This window comes from Triturus cristatus, chromosome 8 (assembly GCF_964204655.1).
Source record: "Triturus cristatus chromosome 8, aTriCri1.1, whole genome shotgun sequence".
Taxonomy (NCBI): Eukaryota; Metazoa; Chordata; class Amphibia; order Caudata; family Salamandridae; genus Triturus; species Triturus cristatus.
In genome coordinates, this window is record NC_140591.1 from 1,422,535,498 (window position 1) to 1,422,559,695 (window position 24,198).

Below are 24,198 nucleotides of genomic sequence, written 5' to 3' on the forward strand. Positions count from 1 at the left end.
AGCTTCCCTTTGTCTCACTTTCTGGGAGGAATACACACAGACCAACTGCCAACTACACCTAGTTATGTGACCCATTATACAGACAGCAGACACCAAATGGTTGGGACAAGAAAATGCCATCTTTCCAAAGTGGCATTTTGAGAATACATAAAAAAATCTGACTTCTCCATTGAAGAGGGCTTTTCATTATTCTTTAGACACCATGCTCAACTTGTCCACCTCTTCCCAATTTGAAGTTACAGCTTTTTAAATGTACCAAGGTGCCTCCGATGTTATCCTATGAGAGAGGCAGGCCTTATAATAGTAAAAAACACATTTAAGAGTTTTTCACTACCAGGACATGTAAAACTTAAAAGTAACTGTTCCATTTTTTAAATACACTTCATCTTGCCTATGGACTGTTTAGGGACTATCATAGGGGTGACTTGTATGTATTAGCAAGCATTGGCAAATGCAATAGTTCTCGTTTTAAAATGGGACTGGCAAGCTGTTAACTTTGCCCATGATTGTCTGTAAAGTATTGTTTACAAAAAGTAAAAAGAAAACCCATTAAAATAAAGGAAGAAAAGCATATATATTGTACAGTATCTCAAAACTGTACATTAAATTCAATGTTTTCAATCTGTCAGTCTGTATAAATGGCTTGGTTTATTTTTCGAATAATTTTCATTCAGGAAACGCTGAACAAATTAAAAAAGAATAAGGAAGTATAAGAATTTAAAGAGAATCGTTTGCCAATACATAATTCGCTTTCCACAGGATTCAGCCTTTTGGTCTTATGTAGTAGCTCAGAGAGATATTAAATGTGTAAAGTTAGAGGCGGTGCGTCTGTTCTGCTCTAGTTGTGCCCCACACAAGACTAAATTCATCGGTACCAATGGGTCTACAGATGGGCTGGCAGAGCATCTTCAGCCCCACTCCCAAGGGTCCACGGCTGGGTTGGTGCCACTTGGCAGGGTAGAAGTCACAGATGGCAGAATCCAGGTGCTGGGTTCAAGGTTATGAGAAGCCTGTTATGTCCACTAGGCTTCTCATCAGGAGGCCAGCCAACTAGCCTTTGGAGTCTCTCTGAGGTCCTGGGTTTAGATCTGCAGGTCCAGCTCTTCTTACCCAGGCCACAGGGCAGCAGGTCAGCACCGCAGTCTAGCAGCCCTTCGGAGCAGCAGTCCAGCAGAATAGCAGAGCAGACCTTACAGCAGTCCTTCTTCCTGGCAAAGTCCAGAATTGTACTGAAGAGTTGGTGTCTGAGGTCTAATATGTATACCAGATGCCCATTTTGAAGTGGGAGAAGCTTCCAGAGGATTCCACCACCCCTGAGGTGCTTGGAATTTCCTGTCTCTCTGCCCTGGTCGCAGACAGTTTGGGTTTGCAGTAAACTAGTGTCACACCCTTTGTGAGAGTTCTCAGGCAGGGCCTTTGTGATGTGCATGTGTGGTAGGTGAAAACTCCTCCCTGTCGTTGAGTCACTGGCCCATCCTGTCAACACTTAGCTTCCCTTTGTCTCACTTTCTGGGAGGAATACACACAGACCAACTGCCAACTACACCTAGTTATGTGACCCATTATACAGACAGCAGACACCAAATGGTTGGGACAAGAAAATGCCATCTTTCCAAAGTGGCATTTTGAGAATACATAAAAAAATCTGACTTCTCCATTGAAGAGGGCTTTTCATTATTCTTTAGACACCATGCTCAACTTGTCCACCTCTTCCCAATTTGAAGTTACAGCTTTTTAAATGTACCAAGGTGCCTCCGATGTTATCCTATGAGAGAGGCAGGCCTTATAATAGTAAAAAACACATTTAAGAGTTTTTCACTACCAGGACATGTAAAACTTAAAAGTAACTGTTCCATTTTTTAAATACACTTCATCTTGCCTATGGACTGTTTAGGGACTATCATAGGGGTGACTTGTATGTATTAGCAAGCATTGGCAAATGCAATAGTTCTCGTTTTAAAATGGGACTGGCAAGCTGTTAACTTTGCCCATGATTGTCTGTAAAGTATTGTTTACAAAAAGTAAAAAGAAAACCCATTAAAATAAAGGAAGAAAAGCATATATATTGTACAGTATCTCAAAACTGTACATTAAATTCAATGTTTTCAATCTGTCAGTCTGTATAAATGGCTTGGTTTATTTTTCGAATAATTTTCATTCAGGAAACGCTGAACAAATTAAAAAAGAATAAGGAAGTATAAGAATTTAAAGAGAATCGTTTGCCAATACATAATTCGCTTTCCACAGGATTCAGCCTTTTGGTCTTATGTAGTAGCTCAGAGAGATATTTATGGTCCTCCAGGAGAAGTACCATGCTAAATACACTTTCTGCCTCAGATGCCAGCTTAGTGAATGCAGCAGATGGCTCTTCCCACAATACCATGAAAGCATTTGCACACCAGAGCTTGTGCTTTCGTGCAATCTGTGAAATACAGGGCATAAAACAAAAACAGTCATACCCAGCAAAAATATCCCATTTGCTGTGCTTTTTTCAGACCAGCTGGGAGAAATGGGGAGCACCAACACGTGAATGAGGTGCGGGTATTTGAGGGGAGGAAGGAGCACATGAGAGGGAAAGCTAGAAAACAGATCCACTCTCATGGATTGCAAAATAAAAAAGAAAGCCATAGTTAGTAGAGAGCAGTGGAAGGATACAAGTCAGACAATTAAAAAGGCTGCAAAAACGATATACTCCACGGGAGGGACAAACAAGAAAAGGAAGAGAAGTCATATAAAAAGAAGCTAGCAAATGAGTGACAATAAAGTCAACCAATAGTAAGCAAAGGGTAGGCTGTAAACCCAGTATAAATTCACAAAAGGGTTTTCGCAACAAGTCAACTTGTGCAGCCTGGTAGGCAAGACCTAAAAACTATTTGTTCAGAAAAACGGTGATGATCAGCACATTAAATGTCGGATGGAAGGAAGCATGCTAGACATACATTACAGATCTTTGATGCGATCACGGAGCACGCAACGTTAGCCTCACAGGCCAATGGAGATGAGGAAATCTTAATGAAGGGGGGGATGTTTGGAGACTTCTTTAGAGGTGCCCAGGTTGATGGTCGCTTTTAGATTAAGGAGATGGGTGTTCCTGTGTTTGTACATAAGGGAAGGGAAAATAACTTGGATCTTTAACAGGTGGACATGGATTTAGGATATTGAAGCAGCATCTGTATTGGCAGTGCTTGGGTAGGTCTGGAGAGGAAAGGGAAATTAACTATATAAGGTGAGTGGGATGCAGAGAACTCATGGTTGGATTTAAATACTAGAATTAGGAATTTGTAGCAGGAATCCTGTGACATGCCTGTTTGATGTGCAGGGAGAGGTGAAACTCAGTTTGGGAAAGATAAACAGAGAGCTGGAGGAAAAATGGAGAACTATGCTAAAGCGTTCTGCTGTGAGGCAGAGAGCAGACCCAGGAGGAGGTTGTTGCCACTATTTAGTGCTACAAAATCCTGTCCCTCCAAATGCTGCCAAAGTCACTCAGCAAAAGCCTGAGCTTTGAAGTGAACGCCCCTCAGAAATACATAAATCTAACCTTCATATTTAATTGAATTCCAAACTCTGACAATGCATTTCGGGCAATGCCTGCCCTTCGCCGGGGAGAGAAACGAGGCTGTAGCTTGCCCCCCATGTGAACCTATTTGTGCCTCTAAGTTAAGCCTGACGCCTTTGGCCAAGCTACCAGAGGGTTAAGCACAGGTTTATTTAGTAACTTTTGTAGATCACCTTGTCAAGGATTGTGGTTATTATTTGAGGTGGGTTTTCATCCCCGTCAACTGATACTCCAATATCTTACAGCAATAATATGAACCATTTTCATGGGAGACTTGACACAGTCCCTACAGGTTGCAAATATTGGCTGAGTAGGGTAACCTCGGCTACAGTATCAGACACTGCTCACATTTCAAGCATTGGCTGGAACTTAAAAAGTTAATAATCATAAAAAAACAGACTGTATGCCCTGTGTCCACTAGTGCTGCTTCTGCATTATAGCCTGGTCTGAAGCAAAATTCTATTAGGTCTACAAGCATTCCTCACCTAAATGAAGTTGACCTATCAAATTATTTTGTGTACTGCAATCAAAAACTGCAAGGAAAATGATATGGGCATAGCTTTCAACTAATACTCAAATTAATGTAATCTCCTTAGAAAGGCTTTTAAGTTTATTGGCTATGGTACCTTTTTCAAATAAAGATATGATCAGACTTATAATGGTGAATTGTGGCTCAAAGGCAGTACTGCTTAGTATATAGGAGACAAATGAATACAGTGTAAACAAACAGAAGATTATCAGTTTGCCATTATCCTTCCCCAAATCAAAGCTGATAAATTGGGTTGTAATAGTATCTACAGTGGAATGTATTCACTGTAGCAGATACTCAGTTTATAAAAATGAAGGTACCTTATGACAGAAAAAAATACACAATTCAAAAGAATCCTTTCCCGTAGCTAGGCACAGTGGGTAACATCATCTTTGTTGGCGGACAGAATAGACTTGTCAGTCTGGTCTAGGTCGGACTAATGATGCTCACAGCGGTATCACCAGCTTATTTTTGCTGGTTTTGTTGCTTCTTGGCCATCTTAAAAATCTTGCTCTCTTCCTGACCTTGTTACAAGGTCTTTGCAAAAGGAATTCCAGCTCTGGGCACAAATGGATGCTGGGCATTTTGTGAGTCTGGTTTCACCTTAGTAGATACATCAAAGCTCTGTGTGATGTCTTTCTATGACACTTAACTACATTTCAGGCATGATAAAGATGGGTTCCGCTGTCCAACATCAGAGCTTCACAGGTGGGATTAAATTCACAAATCCACTTATTCCTTTCCTTGTCTTTGATATTCTTGGCGGTTCTTTTGTCACTTAGAAGCACATGCTTCCTGATCTCAGTGGCATCCTAATAAAAGGAAGGAGAGAAGTCCTTCATCAGGCTTCTGTACTATATTGTCAACCCTCTGTCAACCTATGGGGAAACATCCCACGCCAGGAGTCATATGTCAAATGTCCTACAGGCCTTATGGACCAAACTATGTCTAGTTTGACGAGTGATCCTTCAGCATCTGAACCTCAAGGACAATGGTCCCTCACCCTACCACTCTATCTGGGCTCCCTAAGCCTCAGCTTGGGAGTGGTACTCCCAGAAAACTGAACTGTCAGGGCACCTGGGCAGCCGCCCCTCCCAGGTCTACTGACACCAGGGGCAACATATTCCCTAGAATGCGGTTTGTTGACATCTGGGGACTAACTACGGCCCATCTCTGGATCACCTCCCCACTCCGGGGATACCAGGGCCAATGGGCAGAAGAAGTCCTGCCCCTAGGCCTGAGTTACCTAATACACTTGGCCAGTGTACTGCTCTGAGGAAACCAGCCTTTCCACTACCATGGTCCAGCTAGCCCGGTGTCCCTCAGAGCAGTGACAGAGACCCCAGTCACAACTCCCACCCTCCGGGTTCATCAGTCAACTCTGAGTCCATCTCCCAACTAAGTTAGATTAGGGCATGGTCTATCTCCTGTCCCTGGGGACTACTTACCCCCAAGGCCATATTGGCCTTACCCGTAGAGGTCCCACCAATGGGTGGTTTCTTGGGACAAGCAGAGTCTCCCTGCGTGTGTCCTAACTGAGAACATTTAGATCATTGGGGTTGGAATTGGGGTGCTCTCAGCCACCGCCAACTAGAACCTCCACCCTGTTTGTCAGAAGAGGCATGGGAACCTTTTCATTGTTTGCATTGTAAAGGGAAATCCGTGCAGCTAGAAGAGGATGCCTGATTCAATATGATGTCATTAAAACATATAGTCAGATTGTCTACTTTCAGAAAACATGTACTCTGCAAAGTGTATGCAACGTTCTGGCACATGCATCACAACTTATAAAGCAATTAATTCCACCATGATCACTTTGCTGCCACCTTATTTCTCTTCAACCTTTTTGCAGTGTTTGACTCAGTCCCACACTCTAGGAAGACAAGGGCCACATTCACCATTGGACTCCTCTAGCACAATGCAGACCTGAGTGCTTTGGTCAATCTCAATGCTCACACCTTTAATTGGGAGTCCCTTAAGCCTCTGTCTTTATCCCTTTCCTCTTTTTATGTACACCCCCACCTCCCATGCAACATATCTCCTACTTCAGTTTTTCATACCACCTTTGTTGGTGATACACAAATCTCCTTCTACACTTCTTCCACCTCTGTTTGAGTTTTAAACTGCATGACTGCTATTTGACACTGGATGGTTCTATGCTCTCTCATGCAAAGCTTTGTTTATTTCTGACATGTTTCAAATATGAACATACACCCGTAGTGGTTACTTGGCTCTAACCAGTGAGATAAATGCATCTAAAGTAAAAGTTACTTATCTTATTGCCTCAAATACAATTTAGTCCCATTTTGCCTCCCACCATATTACACACTCTTGCACCATCTGTCTTTATCAGAAATCTCAACCTGTTCATTGATTCCAAACTACACCTCCATAGCCATCATCAGAGTAATTTGCTCTCTCCCCCTATTCCAGACATTCTAATTCCTCGTCACCTGCCTGGTATGAGCAAACTTAATTCCTACCCTACCCTCCTGCCCGATGAGGCACTTTAGTCTTTCTCCCACTTCTCCAGCGGTGCTCCCACCTCTTCAAATAAACGCCACGTGAATGGCTGCAAGTGAAAAAACTGAACCTCTCTAAATACCATTCTTTTGTCTATTAGGCAGTCCTTGGCACCTCCTCTTCCAATGTTCCCATTTGCAACTTCTGATTTCCTTCAGCCATAAATTCCTTGCAGTTGCTGCATGTCTAGATGTACACATCTGGGGCCTCATGTAGGTAGCATACCAGTTACCACTTCTAAAATACCGAACGTTACCGAATCGGTATTTAAGAAGTGGTAACTCGTATGTAGGTAATGAGTCGGTAATTTTTACCGATTCGTTACAATTCGGTAATTACCGAATCGGTATTTACCGATTCGGTAATGAGGCATACCTTCCCATTGATGGGAAGGTATGCCTCATTACCGAATCGGTAAATACCGATTCGGTAATGGGGGGAACACTTGCAAGGGTGGCAGGGTGTCACATTGACACCCTGTTGCACCCCTGATTCGGCCATGTGTGCACATGTGGCACACATACATGCCCTAAGGGCATGTATGTCTGCCACATTGCACACTGCTAAGCGCTTACACATGCTTACACACATCCATTAATTATTTACCACCAACTATTAGTTGGTGGTAAATACCGACTCCTAAAAACACCCACACACTCCCCCTACATATCATTTCTGGATTCGGAATTTACCGATTTGGTAAACTTACCGATTCGGTAAAATTACCGATTCGGTAACATTACCGATTCGGTAATTTTATTGATTCGGTAATTTTACCGATTCGGTAAATTCCGAATCCAGAAATTGTCCCCCTACATACCAATAGCCAAAATACCGGTCGGTAACGGTATAATTACCGAAAATCGGCCGTTACCGACCGGTATTTGGCTACCTACATGAGGCCCCTGCTGTTGTACAGGCACTGATCGCAATTACATAAAGTGGTAGCGTGTGCTTGCAACCATTTAACCCTCTACGAGATTTAACTCCCAATCATGGGATCTTCCCTTCCTGTTTTCAGGACTACTCAGAAATCCGATCACCTCTACACTGACAACATGCATGGCTGAAAACCTACTCCATCAATCCCTTCTCATCTCATAATTAGTGCTCTGCATCCACCCCGGCTCTACATGAAAAGTAGAACTGAGGGCATATGTATTATTCCCTGTAAGAAATGCCTCTTGTTCCTCACCCCCCACCTTTCACCATGGTCTTGGTAAGTTTCAATCGATCATCAACATTGTCCTAAGTACCCTCATCTTGATATGTTATAGTTTTTGTTAAAAGATCAAGGTTGCACCTCATTAATGTCTTGATTTAAGTAAAGCAGGTGATAGGGCGTCATAATAACAGCAAATCAGAATATATGATCATTGGTACTCATGTAGCCCACTACATAAGCCAGAGTTTCTCAAGCTGCACATAATAGATGTTCTTATTACTGAACTTGATGTCACTCGCTTTATTGAATTTGGAAGGTGGAGAAGCTTAGTGCTGCCACTGGGATTCAAACCTGCAACTTTTGGGTCACACACAGATGGGTGCAGAGCAAGCATTAGCCCCTAGTTATCTTCATGTTAAATTAAGTAATTTACATGGGCAAAAATCAGCCTGGGTTTGGCCACTGTGGTGAACAGAAAGAAGCACTCCTCGATTTAGGGACTCAAGTTATAAATACCCTTGCACATATTTTAATGTTTCCACTTGGATTGTTCCGCCTTAAAGAGCAAGCTAAGCTCATTGGGAAAAATCTATTGGAGGTGTGCACTTGAAAGCTTTGTCAAAGTTAATGCAGCGTATTCCTTCCTGATGACCATTGTTGTACTTTTACAGACGCCTGCTGCGGGGATGGGACTTGAGCATAGGGGTGAAATGACTGTCGCCCTCAGGCACACCACAGTGCCAACCCCGGGTAAGTAATAACTGAAGATGATTACAATAATCCACTAAATTGTGGATTCCAGCCTTTAAAAAGCAACCTTTAAGTGGGTCAAAACATGACACAGACAGCATATGCCATTTATAATTTTATTATGCCACGAAACAGGTTGTGGCGGTAGGAGAGTTATGCTCCTCTCCACTCACTGGCCAACTGTCCCATGTTGTTTGATCTCCATCATGTATGAGAAGTCAAGGGGCTAGTTGGGTGCAGATGCTGACTGCTTGTCAGCACACAGAGCGGGGGGATGAGAAGGATGGGGTAAATTGAAAATCTATGGACAGTGTGGTGGTGATTGTTGGATGGTGGACTTGCTAAACTAATCCCAAGGACCGGGGACATGCTGCTACTAGTTTAATGCCCCATCAACTTGCTACATCAACGCCTGCAGGTCTGCTCCTCTTTCACTGCATGTAATAACCACCCCTACCCTGTCCCCGCCAAAGAGGCTCCCTTGGCAGGCCATGCAATACAGTTGTATATCATTAGCATCACTAAAAACAAAAGTGCTGCTATAACTCAATGGGGCATGGCTTTAACTTCATTGTAGACGTTTCCCCATAGTTATTTAAGATAACTGTGGAAATACAACTCTTCTTTTCTTTCAGTGTACTGTATGGGCACAATGGTTTATTTAGAGGGGATATTGGATGATTTCAGTATTCTCTGGTGATCAAGGTGGATTAAATTAATTGATCATAAGGAAGGAAAAAGTTTAAGTCTTCGAGATATTGTGGCAGGGCATAACTTGTAGGCATGAACATAACCAGAATTATGGGTGCAGCAGTGTGTTGTTTTGGCGTTGTTGGTTGCAGAGGGGAGTAGTGAATTGTGTATAGTGAAGAGGGGGAGAGAGACAGCGTTGTTTTAGGAGAAATCATGTAATTGCTTCAATTGCTTAAAGGGTGAAAAGTAGATGCCTCCGAATTGAACCTTAGTGTACACAGGTTGAATGAATAGAGCAATTGTCAGTGATTTTCAGGGAGACCAGAATTATTGGTGGTCCACAATGTCAAAGGCTGCAGAGGCAGAAGAGCGCAACATTCACACACCACCAAAAAGAGCCATTGTTTTTTTGCAGAGCGCACTTAAACAGACTGAAAAGCTCTGCACCCAGGAAGGTCAAGTCCGGCATTTGCTTCTCATGTGTTTTTATGCTGTGCTTTGTTCACTTATTAAAGGACTTGTAAGAAATGCAGTCCGTCCTCCAGGCATGCAACTGCATTTGTTTATTGTATTGCAAATAATCTTACTAACCAAGTCCAACTGCACATTTTTTTAAATATCCTAATGAATAGTATAATAAATGATACAATTTCCAGGCTAGTTGACTGCAGCAGCACTAACTAGGTATGCTTTGAAGCCGTCCCAGCTCATGAGCACACACATTGTGAACAGAAGGCGCAGCCCGTGCTACCATTAAGGATCCTCTACTGCAGTTTATGATGGTGTTATGCAGGCTGCTGTATATGTTGGGCTGTACTTCATGTCCTTGTGTTTCAGATGGATACATATACCTGTGGATTCCTCACCTTTTGAATTACCCCCATGCGCAGCATTCCACGGAAATTTTTCTCCATAGCTCTCCCACGTCGACGAGGACGTCATAATGGAACGGCTCCACACGGGACTCCGTCTGACGTCATCAAAGCAATAAGATAACCTTGTTGGCGTGCTGACGTTAGTTCCCTTTTATCCGTGCCGTCGACACATAACCTTTTTCCAGGACTCTCCATTTCTGGGAGTTTCTTTGTTGCAATTGCTTTGTGTATTTGTATCAGTGATCATGGCTACCCAGAGAAAGTCCGGTTTTAAGCCATGCAGGGAATGTGGGAGGGTCAGATGTCAATTACTGACCTCATGAAGATTGTTTGTGGTGCCTTTCGTCAAACCACAACGTTGGGGAGTGTTCATCATGCGGGGCACATGAACTTCAAGTCTTTAATGAAGAGGGAGGCCATGCTGTTTGTGGCTTAAGCGAAAAAGCAGAAAAGAGGTTGAGGTCCTGGTCCAAGTCACCAACTCCGCATAACTCAGTCGTCGAGGAAACATAAAAAGAATCGGCGCCATGGATCTCGACGCCGCTCGTCTCAAAGGATGGAACACTGGCTCTCCAACGTCATCGCAAGGACGAAGTCTCTCCTTCTCCTCAGGTGACTCCAGCCCGGCTCCGAGAGCTTCACTGGCACTGAGAGAAACGACGCCTCCACCGCCAGCCCATCCACCCCGACTCCTGTGGTCTCTGGCGCGGCAATCAGAGCTGTTTAGGCTGCCACCTCAAGCAGTCTCAGAAACCGCAGTACCGGATACATGATATCCTGCCTTCCCGACTCTGATTACGGATCCTTCGGATGTCCTCAATGCAATATTTGGCTTGTTTGCCAGAGCAGCTAAACCTGCTGGTGTGCAGGATGCCCCCATGGGTCCCTGGGAGGCTTGTCACCTCACTTCCCCCATGCACCTCTCATGCCTTGATGCCAATGGCTCTGGGGAGTTGGCCTCTCACAACGCCGAGGTTCTCGATGCCGGTTCAGACCCTATAGGGAAGAGTGCAGTTGAACGGATCCCTGCGACTACGTCTGGCTTCGGTCCAGTGCCGGCACGACCTCATCCGGCGTCTTCTACTATCCCAGTGGAACTTCAGCCGACGCCGGTCCCAAAGTCACCAGCTCCACGTCTGGCCCTGCTGACATCGGTCCCGAGAATTAGGTCCAGAAGGGAAGCACAAAGTCTTATGGAAGAGGAGGAGCAACAAGAGTAGCAGGAGGAGGCTGAAGAGGGTGAGATTGTCGACCCTGTACAAGATTTTGAGGGCCTGCAGGAGGCTAGTGGCCTGGATACTTCTCCTGAATGGGAGCTCTCCTCAGCAAAAGGCCTTCCAACACAGACGGTATCTTCGTATCATTCCGTAATTAAGAAGGCAGCGGATGTGCTATATTTGCAATTGCCTATTGCAGAACTCAAATCTAACATCTTGATGGAGGTGCTTCATTCCCTTTCTTCTGTCTCGGAACCATTGCTTCTTTTAAAAGAGGTTTTGACTGAACCTATCTTGGAGGTGTGGCAGAAACCAATGACTGCTCCTGCGGTGTCCAGGTCCGTGACGTGGAGGTATAAGGTGCCTCTGGGGGATCCTGCTTTACTATCTGCGCCCCCGTCACCAGAGAGTTTAGAAGTCCAACCTTCATGCTCCTCTAAACAGTCTGCAGGCTCATTCCCATCGACACCTGCAGATAGGGAATCCAAATGTATGGAGCAATTTGCAAACAAAGTATTCTCTTCAGCTAGTATGGCTCTAAAGTCGACAAATGCGACATGCCTGTTGGGTCACTATATCGATGCTCTGATGGACTTAGTGAGGGAAGCGCTCCCGAAGCTTCCGAAAGGTGTTCAGGGTCATTTCTCTGAGGTACTTTCTGATACTCAAGCTGCGGCCCGCCAGGTCATTCAATCAGGTCTCGACACTGCGGACTCTGTTGCCAGGGTAATGGGTCCCTCTGTTGCGACCAGGAGGCACGCTTTGCTGCGGGGTCTGGGTTTTCACCGGATGTGCAGGCTACCCTATTGGACTTGCCTTTTGACGGATCTCGTCTTTTTGGTGCCAAAGCGGACTCAACGCTGCAGCACTTTAAAGATAGAGCCACTGCAAGATCGTTGGGTCTCCAGTCCCAGTCCAGGGGTTTTGGATACTGCAGGTTTCGTGGTTTTGGTAGGACTTTATCCTTTCGTGCCAAGTAGCAGCCGCAACAGTAGCAGAAGTAGAACCTCCTGTACAGGCCATACAGGGGAAATGGTAGAGGTCATCTGTGAGGTATGGCTCTGCTGCAAGTCTCCTCCTCCTCTCCTGCCCCTCCAACTGGTACGGCAGGGAAGCAGCTATAGCTCCTCCGTCCTAGAGCATGTTTGTCCCGTGGGAGGATGGGTGTCCCGTTTTCTACAGAATTGGTGGACTGTTACGTTGGATCTCTGGGTGTTGAACCTTGTGTAGAATCTGTATGCCCTACCCTTCTGGGAGTTCTCACTCTTCCCCCTGGTCAGGGTTGGTGTTCAGAAGAGCACCCGTTGCTACTACAGTGGGAGGTTCTATCTTTACTGCAAAAAGGTGTGATAGAGGTGTTTCTGGAGCAGAAAAGGGATCAGGGATGCTACTCCCAGTACTTCCGGATTCCCAAGAAGGACGGTCGATTGAGGCCGATCCTAGACCTCAGGGTCTTGAATTTTTACCTCAAGCATGAGAAGTTCAAGACGATAACCCTGGCTATGGATCTCCTGGTGTTGCGTCAGGAAGACTGGATGGTGTTGATAGATTTGCACATGTGTATTTCCGCATTCCCATCCTGAAGTCACATCGGAAGTATCTCAGTTTTACACTGGGGTCTCAACACTACCAGTTTGCGGTCCTTCCGTTTGGTCTTACTTCCGCACCTCGGGTCTTCACAAATGTGATGGTGGTGGTAGCGGCACATTTCTCAGAAGGTCGGGGATTCCTGTTTTTCCCAATCTGTACAACTGGCTGCTCAAAGCAAAGTCACCAGAGATGTTTCTGCATCATTTGCAAGTAATGCGTCTGTTGTTCGACTTGGGTTTTTCGATAAATGTACCCAAGTCTCACCTGGTGCTCTCTCAGTGCAACCTGTTCATAGGTACAGTATTGGACACTATAGTGAGTCGTGCCATCCTGCCTCTGCAGAGTACTCAAGACATCCAGGCTATGATCCCACTTTTTCAGAATGGAGCAGTTGTTCCAGTCCTGGAGGTCTTGCGTCTGCTCGTTCTGTTCGCTTCCTGCATACTGTTGGCCAATCATGCATGCTGGCACATGAAGGCCCTCCAGTGGTGCCTCACAGGCAGTGGTTTCAACACAACGGAGATCTCGAGGAGGTGGGCAGGATCTCCGGAGACACTGCAGCAGAGCTGTTATGGTGGAGTGTTTTGGACAACCTGTCTCAAGGAAAGCTGTTTCAACCTCCTTCTCCGGTGGCCACAGTGATAACGGATGCCTCCACTGTAGGGTGGGGAGCTCATCTGGGGGATCTGGAGATCAAAGGCCTTTGGTCTTCAGAGAAAAGATTGTTTCACATCAATATTCTGGAAATATGGGCGATACGTTTGGCTCTCAAGCCCTTTCTTCCCTCCCTTCACAGTCAGTCGGTTCAGGTCCTGACTGACAACACAACCGCGATGTGGTACATCAACAAGCAGGTAGGAGTAGGGTTGTATCGTCTCTGCAGAGAGACTCTGCGACTCTGGTCCTGGGTTCAGGACCATCAGATTTGCGTGATTGCGAATCATCTGGCCAGAGAGCTGAATGTGCGTGTAGACAATCTCAGTCGGCAGTACTCGGCCGATCATGAGTGGCGTCTCCATCCAGAGGTGGTCCATCACATTTTCAGGATGTAGGGGTTCCCTCGGTTGGACCTTTTTGCCACTCATGAGAACACTGCCTGTCATTCTGCAGTCTCTAGTATCCGATGCGGGGAGTGTTGTGGGACGTGTTCTGGTTAGATTGGGGCTAACAGCTTCTTTACGCGTTTACTCCCATACCCTTGATTACTCGGGTTCTGAGTTGGATTCGTCAAAACTGGGCCAAGTCGTATTGATCGCCCTGAATTGGCCAAGAAGAGTATGGTACACAGACCTCCTTTACCTCTCATCGCACCCTCCGCTCCCTCTCAGTGCAGACCTCCTCTCACAGTCGCAGGAGCAGGTTCTACACCCCCACTTCCAGAGCCTGCACCTTCATGCCTGGAGAGCGAACAGGACGACCTGAGCTCTCCCGCCAGATGTGGTGGATGTTATTTTATCGGCCAGAAGACACTCCACCAAATCTGTTTATTCCTGTCGATGGGCCAAGTTTGTTAATTGGTGTGGAAAGAGATCGATTGATCCTTTGCAGGCCCATTTGTCTGATATTCTCAGTTTCTCTTTTTCCCTGGCTCAACAGGGTTGTGCAGTAGCTACTGTTAAAGGCTACTTATCTGCATTGTTAGCTTGTCTCTGTTTACCAGATCAACCTTCTTTATTTAAATCTCCCATAGTTATGAGATTCGTTAAGGGTCTCCCCAGTAGGTTTCCTCCAAATCCCTTTATCATGCCTCAGTGGGATTTGAATTTGGTTCTCACTTTTTTGATGGGGTCTTCCTTGGAACCCTTACATAGTTGTCCCTTAAGGTTCCTGGCGTTTAAGACAATATTTCTGATTGCAATCACTTTCGCTAGGAGGGTGAGTGAGCTGCAAGCTCTTGGCGCCAAGCCTCCATTTACCTCATTTCATGTGGATAAGATGGTTCTGAAGACCAGAGCTGCTTTCCTGCCTAAGGTGGTCACTCCTTTCCACCTAGGGCAATCCATCACTTCATCCACATTCTATCATCCCCTCACCCTTCTAAAGAGAAGACACTTTCCATCCCCCTCCAACCCCCTGGATCCCAAGAGGACGGTCAGCTTCTACCTGGACAGGACTGACGACTTCAGGTTGGATGACCAACATTTCATCGGATATGTGGGCAAGATGAAGAGCAAGGCTGTCCACAAAGGAACACTGTCCAGGTGGATCATCCTCTGGATCAAGAGCTGCTATCCCTTGGCCAAGATGGAGCCTCCTGAAGGTATTAGAGCTCATTCCCCCAGAGCTAAGTCTTCTTCAGCTTTAGCTAAGGGTGTCCCTGTTGTAGAGATCTGCAAGGTGGCAACTTGGGCCTCCCTCCTCACTTTTACGAAGCACTATTTTCCTAGACTCTGAGGTGAGAAGGGACGACTATTATGCACGTTCTGTGCTACAGGATTTTTGTTTTTGGTATAGGTAGGCAGGCACCCTCCGCCAGGAGCTGTACTGCTTTGGGATTCAATTCAAAAGGGGAGGAATCCACAGGCAGATGTATCCATCAGAAGTACAAGCTACTTACCTTCGGTAATGCTTTTTCTGGAGGATACAGTATCTGTCTGTGTATGTCTCGTTGACTCACCGGCCTCCCCGTTGCCTGCCTGTTTATACTGATTTAGGGCTTGCTTCCCTCTATCGATGTTCCGGTGAGTGATCCGGGCCCCTACTCACCCCATATTGTTGTTTCCCTCTGCAACAAGGCAGACGTGCCTCTCGGATCAGCACGCCGGCCTGGGGGCGCCTATTCTACGTGGTGTGTGGCCTTCCCTGGACCAGCTCCTCACAGTGCACTTGGCGGACTTCCTTTCCTGCTCTGACGCTGGGGACACCGACCTGGCTGCTGCTGCATGGTGGGAGCTAGAGACGCCCACGGGGGGGGCCACCACCTGCGGAGGCGGCCAGTCTAGGTCCTGGTGCGGCTTGTGGGTGTCGGGCCCTCACCCGGTTGCAACTCCTGGCGGTCCAGTGGTGTATCCCTGCGATTGGGGCTGTAATTAGGTGACCTACTGGTTTATCACCTTCTCTGGACCTCCATTCTGAATCGTCTCCCCCCAGCTTGGATCATAATGGCTAAAGACAAGCCTACTGGTGCTACGCCCAAACAATCCACCATGGACAAATACACTAAGACCAGCACCCAGTTGTCCGGTCCAGAGACCGCCGAGACTCCTATCCCTGACAATGCCGCACTCATGACCACCATCACGCAGTCTAAAGATGCACTGGAAGCCAGAATTGGTGCTGTTGGGTCTGATGTTATGCTCCTTCGGCAGGACCTCTGCAATACTGTTCAACAGATTACTGAAATAGAAACGCGGATCTTCGCGACGGAGGGCGCTATGACCACCCTTCAAAAAAAGGTATGTAACTTGGAATCGCTGATGCGCGGCCTGGCAGCTAGACTGGAGGACGCAAAAGGCCGAGCTAGGCGGAATATCCTCACTCTTGTGGGTTTTCCTGAGGGCTGTGAGACCAACAACGCCGCTGCCTTTTTAACAAAATGGCTCATGGAATGGCTCACTGCTGACTCCCTGTCCTCCTGCTTTATAATCAAACGGGCGCATTGAGTTCTTCAGCAGACGCCAGCCCCGGGAGCGCGTTCCCGTTCACTAATCGCCCGCTTCCTCAATTACAGAGACTGATGTGATTGTCCAACAATCTCGGCTCAAGGGAGCCCTTACTTATGCCTCTCTGCCCATCATGATCTTCCCTGACTATACTAAATTGGTCCAGCAGCACCGACAGTCATTCACTGAGGCTAAAGCCCACCTGCGTGGCTTGAAAATTCGATATTCCTTGCTATTATTCTCCATATCTCTTGGGCACTGGGATCACAGATGCTGTGTAAATCCTGGCCGCCTCCCCTCCCCCCCTCATCTCACCACCTAGTACACAAGGACTCACCGAACCTCATCCTGATGTGGGCTAGGCCTGGGCGGTAAATTCCGTTCCGCTCGCGGAATTTGGGTAATTTCACGTACCGCGGAGAACACGGAATTGCCCAAAATTCTGCATTCCGCGGCTTTGTGGAATTTTTTGCTTGTTCTCGTTCTCAAAATGCGTGTTTGCGAGATATTTCCCCCCGAGCACGCAAAAAGCGTTTGCGAACAGGAAAAAAGCATATCGAACAAGCAATTCCGAGTGTTCGCAGAATTTCTGCGTGCTCGCGGAGATTTTTTACCGTTTCGCGGAGCTTTGCGTAACGCAAATTCCGCCCACCCCTAATGCGGGCAAGCCTGAATCTCGCTCGATCTTCTCCTGGAAGTAAAGAAATGACGATCTGCGCCCCCGATGCCTTAAGGACTGTAATGGATGCCTAGAAGGTAATCGGCGAGCTGCTGTCCTCACGCGATTCCAGGACACACCGCATTGGACCCACTAGAGTCCCTTTTTACTTGACCTGGCAACTCTACCTCTATCTTACAGGCACTGAAGTTCGACTCAAACAACTCGCAAAGTACTGCGTGAGCTACGGACGAGCTCCGCTCCAGAACCACCTTTGCCTGAACTTAAGGTAGCTGCCCCGGCGCAAAATTAGCAAATTGACCAAACTACACAGTTGACTCTGCAACGATTTTAAAAGAAACAACTGCGCTGCCAACTCATCTTCAGCCCGACTCTCGATTGCATATTGTAGTGTTGTGGGCACTGCAACTCGGGCATAGCCATCAATGCCTGAGCTTAAGATGGCCGCCCTCGGCGCTGAATCGGCAAATCAACCAAACTACACAGGTAACTCATCGATCTAAAAAATTCAACTGCGCTGCCAACTCACCTTCAGCCTGACTCATTGATTGCTTATTGAAGTATTGTGGGCCCCCCAACTCGGGTAGAACCATCAATGCCTGAACTTAAGATGGCCGTCACCAGCACAGAATCGGCAAACTGTCCAAAATACACAGGTAACTTGGCATTGATCTAAAGAAACAACTGCGCTGTCAACTCACCTTCAACCCAACCCATCGGTCGCTCACTTGAAGTTTTGTGGGCCCCGCAGCCCCGGCAGTAATCTTTGGTCTGAATTGTCAGTGCCTGACTTCTTGATGGCCGCTCATGGCTCTGAACTCTGCACAAACTGCACAGGCGACTCAATGACCTAAAAGCAATATCTGCGCTGCCGCTACACCCTCATCCCGTCACGCTGGTCACACACATAATAACGATGTGAACCCCACAACTCTGAACTGAATTCCTGAACTACGGTTTGTGCCTGACCTCTTGATGGCCGCTCCTGGCCCAGAACTCTGCGATTCTGAAGCCCCAAGAGCACCTCTAAAGAACTAATTACGCTGTTAACACACGCATCCTGCCCCGCCGGTCGCTGACAAGATGCAATGTGGGTCCCGCAACTCTGAACATCTTTCACGAGCTATGAACGACGGAACTGTCAATGCCTGTCCTCTTGGTGGCCACACTGGACTCTGATTCCAGCAATCTCTGCAATTCCAGCAGCTCCGAATAAAAAACTTTAACTCTAGGAATACACTCTGGACCCTAGCGGAACCCATCCTTCTTAGTCCCTAGTCTGGATTAAGTATTCTAGCAGTCTCTGACCCCCTGGCCGTTTCAGTCCTGATTAAGACTCTAGGACTTCACTTTGGACCCTAGCAAAACCCATCCCTCTTAGTCCCTAGTCTGGATTTAGTAATCTAGCAGTCTCTGACCCCCTGGCCCGCCGATCACTACGTGAGAACCTACCCCCTGTTCTATCTAGTCAATATTATTATTATTATTAAGGGGCATTTATAGAGCGCCTGGTTACGCAAACTGCGTGTCCCCGCGCTGAACTGAAACACTCCGAGAGAGAAGTAGGGGAGGAGCCCACTATTTTGAGAAGAGGTAGGTTTTTAATTTTCTCCAGAAACTGGATTCAGAGGGGTCCAGTCGGAGGTTAAGAGGTAAATTGTTCCAGCTTTTTGCCGCCAGGTATCGGAAGGATCTACCTCCCATACGGGCCTTTTTCACCTTAGGAACCTTAAGCAAGCCTCCTTGCGAGGAGCGCAATGCACGGGTTGGTGCATACCTTGAGATGAGGTTCAGGAGTGGTGCTGGCGCCTTCTTAGCGAGGATACGGTGGCAGGTGCAGAGGGACTTAAATTCAACTCTGCTCCTCACCGGCAACCAGTGGAGTGTCTGGAGGGCGTCCTTGGAGTTAGATCTTTTTGGGAGGTTTAAGATAAGGCGGGCTGCAGCATTCTGTAGCACCTGAAGTCGATTTATCGCTTTACAGGTAGCTCCTAGATACAGTAGGTTGCCAAAGTCTAGGCGTGAGGTGACAAGGGCATGCACCAGTGTTCTGCGGGCGGTCGTAGGAAGAAAAGTTAAGACCTTCCGCAGAGTTTTTAGAATACTGAAGCAAATGCCCGTCACCCTGTTGATCTGTGGTCCGAAAGACAGGTCGATATCTAGCCAGACCCCGAGATTTCTGACTTCTTTCCGAGGTGTGGGGGCCTCACCTAGACAAGGTGGCCACCATGCCGACGTCCAGACAGATGGGCTGCCTCCCACCACGAGCACCTCGGTCTTGTTGCCATTTAATTTAAGGCAATTAGTGGACATCCAGGTTGCAAGATCTTGCATGCAAGCCCTGAAGCTGTCCATAGCAAGGCCGGGTGCACGCGAGAGGGAAACAACCAACTGTGTGTCGTCGGCATAGGTAACAATTTGTAGTCCGTGTCCCACTACAATTGGAGCCACTGGGGAGACATAGAGATTAAAAAGAGTTGGGCTCAAGGACGAACCCTGAGGAACGCCCTGACCCAATTCTATGTCTCGGGAATAGTGGTCCCCTTGGCGGACCTGGAAACTTCTTCCCGTCAGGAAGGATAGGAACCATTGGAGTGCGGCTCCAGTTATACCTCCATCATTCAGACACTGTAGCAAGGTGGAGTGAGCTACAGTGTCGAATGCAGCACTCAGGTCCAGTAGGATAAGGGCCATAGTATGACCTTCATCCACCCCCTGTCTTAGGGATTCCACTGCCGTCAGTAGTGCCGATTCCGTAGAATGGCGGGGGCGAAAGCCAAATTGGGTGTCGTGCAGTAAGGCAGCTTTGTCTATGAAATCCATAAGTTGGATATTGACCGTTTTCTCTGCCACCTTGGCAAGATAAGGTAAGAGAGAAATGGGCCGCAGATTATCCAATTTATCAAAGCTGATGGTAGGTTTTTTCCTGAGCGGAAGGACCACCGCTTTTTTCCATTCTTTAGGCACCGTCTTTGTCATAAAAGACACATCCAGTAGATGCCTGATGTAAGGCTCCAAGGCCCCCAGGCTGTCTTTTAGTCGTTTGGGAGTAGTAGGGTCCCGTGGGGAACCCGACTTTACAGATCTGCATATTTTTAGGAGAGTTTCTGTGGGTGGGGTAGCAAAGTTGGTAAGGGTGAGTGAGTTTCCCCTATCCCTAGAGTGTTCTACAAACTCAATCCCATTCGTGGGTTGAGTTGGAAAAGCCGAGTAAATTTTAGATATTTTCTCAGCAAAAAAGTCTGCGATTCTGTCGCAAGATTCAGGCGAGCAGTCATCAGGGACAGTGGCGGATTTTCCACTAGAGAGAGTTTTGTATAGTAGAAATAACTCCTTTGTCGAGTTACCTGCTTCGTTGATCTTAGTCTCATAGTGTGTAGTTTTTGCCTTTCTAATCAGTCCATGGTAGACTCGCCTCTCTGACAGGTAGACCTCTCTAGTATCTTTGGAGAAAGCCCGACGCCATTGCCTTTCAGCTCTCTTCAGTAAGGTTTTAGCATTCCGCAGTTCAGTAGTAAACCAGGGTGCGGTTTTTTGAGCACGGTCACTGGGATTAATTTCAGATAGCGGGGCTGTGAGATCTAATGCATCGTAGATGCGTTTGCATAGGTTGGAGTTAGCTGTATCTGCATCATCTCCCCCTGGGTCGCCTCCTTTTGTTAGTTCCTCGCAGAACTTAGACTGGGAGAAAGAGGCCCATTTTCGCCTTAGGTGGTATAATGCTGTGGGTTGTCGGGCTCTACCTTCAGGAATATGAATGGTGAAAGGTACCAGGTGATGATCTGACCAGGGGATGGGAATGGGAGTCTTCGCTTCTACTTCCCCCCAGTTAACAAATATGGGATCTAGTAAGTTCCCTAACTGGTGGGTGGGCCCGCTTACAATTTGATTAAGTTGTAAAGCTTCTAATACTTGGCAGAGGTTTTTGCTGGTGTTATCAGATGGATTGTTGAAATGGAGGTTGAGGTCACCAAGTACCATGAATTTATTTTTACATATCGAGGACTCTATAATGCATTCAACTAGACTCTCCTCGAACCTAGTTGAGGGGCCGGGGGGTCTGTAAATTAACATACCTTCCAGTGTGTGGTTGTTATTCACTTTTATCGTGAAGCTCCCTGCCTCACTGTCCAAGATAGGCACATAGTTAAGTTGGCAGCGGAGACTTTCCTGTGCAATTATTGCAATGCCCCCTCCTCTGCCTATAGGTCTGTCTTGTCTGTATATTGTATATCCCTCTGGAAGTGCCTCCAAGGCGTCAGGCGTGGATTCCTCATCCAGCCAGGTTTCGGTTAAAAATGCCAGGTCCCATTGTGTTTCAGTAAGTAGATCACGTCACGTCTACTCACCACATCCCGACCACCTTGAACCACCTCAAACCTCACGGCCTGAATTCCTACTCGATCAACATCCCCCCTCCAAACTCCCACCTAAAGCACAAAAAAAACTCAAACATAATCTGATCAGACAACACCCAGAATCTCTATTTGCAGACATATATCACTGCACCTCCAATGGCCAGATTTAAATGGACCTCATTTTTCACACTGAAAGACCCGCAGGGTGGAAATCCATTATCAGTTCTCAACTCCACATCTCCAAAACCACGATTACTCCCCTTAGCTGCAAACTTACGACCTCACTCCCCAACCACTCCAGGCAGAGGGGGAACACTTCTGTGACCATCTATCCCAACGGCACAGTCTTAATCCAAGCTAATAATGACAACCTCGAAGCAGAACTAGATCAGAGATGTCCCTGAGTGAAACAGCAGATCTTGCCTCCTCCTACGACACCCCTTCTACCGCCACCCTCTATCCAAAATCCTGGTGATCACTGGACTCAGAAGGGACCACTTCCCCTCGAAACCTAGACCACCTGCCTGCCTCACCAACTTTCCCAGGGCCCCCCTCAAGAAGAATCTCAGAAAAGAAACTCACAACACAAACTGCATGCTCATAAATTGCAGATCCGCCACTTAACATGCCACAGAGCTAGCAGAATCCTTCCTCACCCATGACATTGACATAGCCTTCATCACCGAGACCTGGCTTAACGAATGCTCGACCCCACTCTTGGTCACTCTCATGCCCCCAGGCTTTGTAATCATCAACAAAGACCGAAAGGACCAAGGAGGCGGAGGTATAGCAATCATTCATAACAACAACATATCTGTGACAGAAATCGACTCCTTCAACTATAACACCTTTGAATGCCTTTCCGCCAACATCAACACAAATGACAACATGACATTCCAGTGTCATCTACTATACCATCCCCCAGGAAACACCACCACATTCACCGAACACCTGTCCGACCTGATTGCTCATTGCTCTCTCTGTGATGCCAACAACCTAATTCTGGGTGACCTGAACCTACACTGGAATGAAAAACACAACCTGACATCCAGAACCTATATGAGCTGCAACACAGCAATAACCTAACCCAGCCCTGCTCAGAAGCTACGCACAACAAATGAGCGATCCTGGATGCAATTATCTCCCAACGTGACACCATCACTATCAATCACATCCTACCCGTGGACTGATCTGATCACCACCTCATCCTCTTCCACATCACCCAACCTATCTCTCGTCAACCTCCCTCCCAAGCCCACCCCCCCCCCAATGGACGAGAAATCTTTCGCAGATCACCATGGCCGACCTTGAAGAAAGGGAAAGCTCACTCCTACCTACCCCCACTGACGATCTCTTCACAACGGAACTCACCACTCACTATAACTCTACTATGAGTTCTATTCTAGACCAATTAGCCCCCCCTGAAACTTAAAAAAAACAGGAATATCCCATCTAGGTCCTGGAAAAAAGACAACTTAGAGCCGCAGAACGACAATGGAGGAACAATCCCTCTACCACCCGCCTCGAACAACTTAAAACAACCCGAAGGAAATACAAAAAACTCATCAACAACGAAAAAAACACCTTCTTTGCCACTGCCCTAGACAACGCGAAAAACCGACCCAAAGAACTTTACAACATCATCAGATAACATCCAAGCCCTCGGCGGCCCCTGACCAGGCCTCCAAGGACCTATGTGACAACTTTGCCCACCTCTTTAATGACAAGATCACCAAGATGAGCTCTCACTAGACACCAACCCCAATGCAAACCAAACCTACACACAAGCACCCAAAAAAAGCCTGGAATGCCTTCAACCCCGTTTCCGAAACCGAGATCCTCAAGCTGATCTCCTCTTCCAAGCCCACATCTCGCGCACTAGATCCGTTACCCACCCAATTGACAAAAAAGCTGAAACTCTCCCTAGCTCCTTTCTGGTGCAAGATCATAAACAGCTCCTTAAATACCCCAGTCATACCTGACTGCCTCAAAGTCGGCAAAGTTACACCTCTACTAAAGAAACCAGGCCTTGACACCAATGATCTGAATAACTTCAGACCCGTTTCCAATCTCCCCCTCCTTGCCAAAATCCTCAAAGTGCGTTCTTCTACAACTGACTCAACACATTGACAGCATCAACCTCCTTGATCTCCACCAATCGGGCTTCAAAGAAGGATGTAGCACCGAGACCGCGATCCTTAACATCGTAGATGACATTCACAAATCTCTTGACACTGACCAATGCTGCCTACTGATCCTCCTGGACTTATCGGCAGCCTTTGACACGGTGGACCACAATCTACTCATCAGGGCTCTTCAAGATAGGGTAGGGGCAGATGAAGGGGTCATACAATGCTTCTCCTCCTTCTTACAAAACCGCACCTAGAGGATAAAAATCAACTCCTTCACATCCGACCTACACCCTGTCAGCAGAGGCGTCCCTCAAGGATCAGTGCTCTCCTCTCAACTGTTCCACATATATATGGAACCCCTCACCTCCCTACTCAAAAAAGCCAACATCTTCTTCCACTTATATGCAGACGATATGCAGATCTATCTGGAAAACTCCTCCATCGAAGACATTCAGAAACTCAATAACACTCTCAAAGAAGTCCAACACTGGCTATCTGTAAACCACCTCAAACTCAACCATGAAAAAAA

The 24,198-nt window shown here is 46.9% G+C and overlaps 1 protein-coding gene across 3 annotated transcripts in view; it reads left to right on the top strand.

The window, feature by feature from the left end:
• The window catches only part of LOC146805855 (synaptotagmin-like protein 2), a 234,820-nt gene that overhangs the window by 157,208 nt on the left and 53,414 nt on the right, over nucleotides 1–24,198 (top strand). For all 3 annotated transcript variants that reach the window (XM_085620557.1, XM_085620556.1, XM_085620558.1), the window contains one exon: nucleotides 8,445–8,523. In XM_085620557.1, the coding sequence (XP_085476683.1) occupies nucleotides 8,445–8,523 (79 nt within the window). The remainder of the gene's footprint in view (nucleotides 1–8,444; nucleotides 8,524–24,198) is intronic.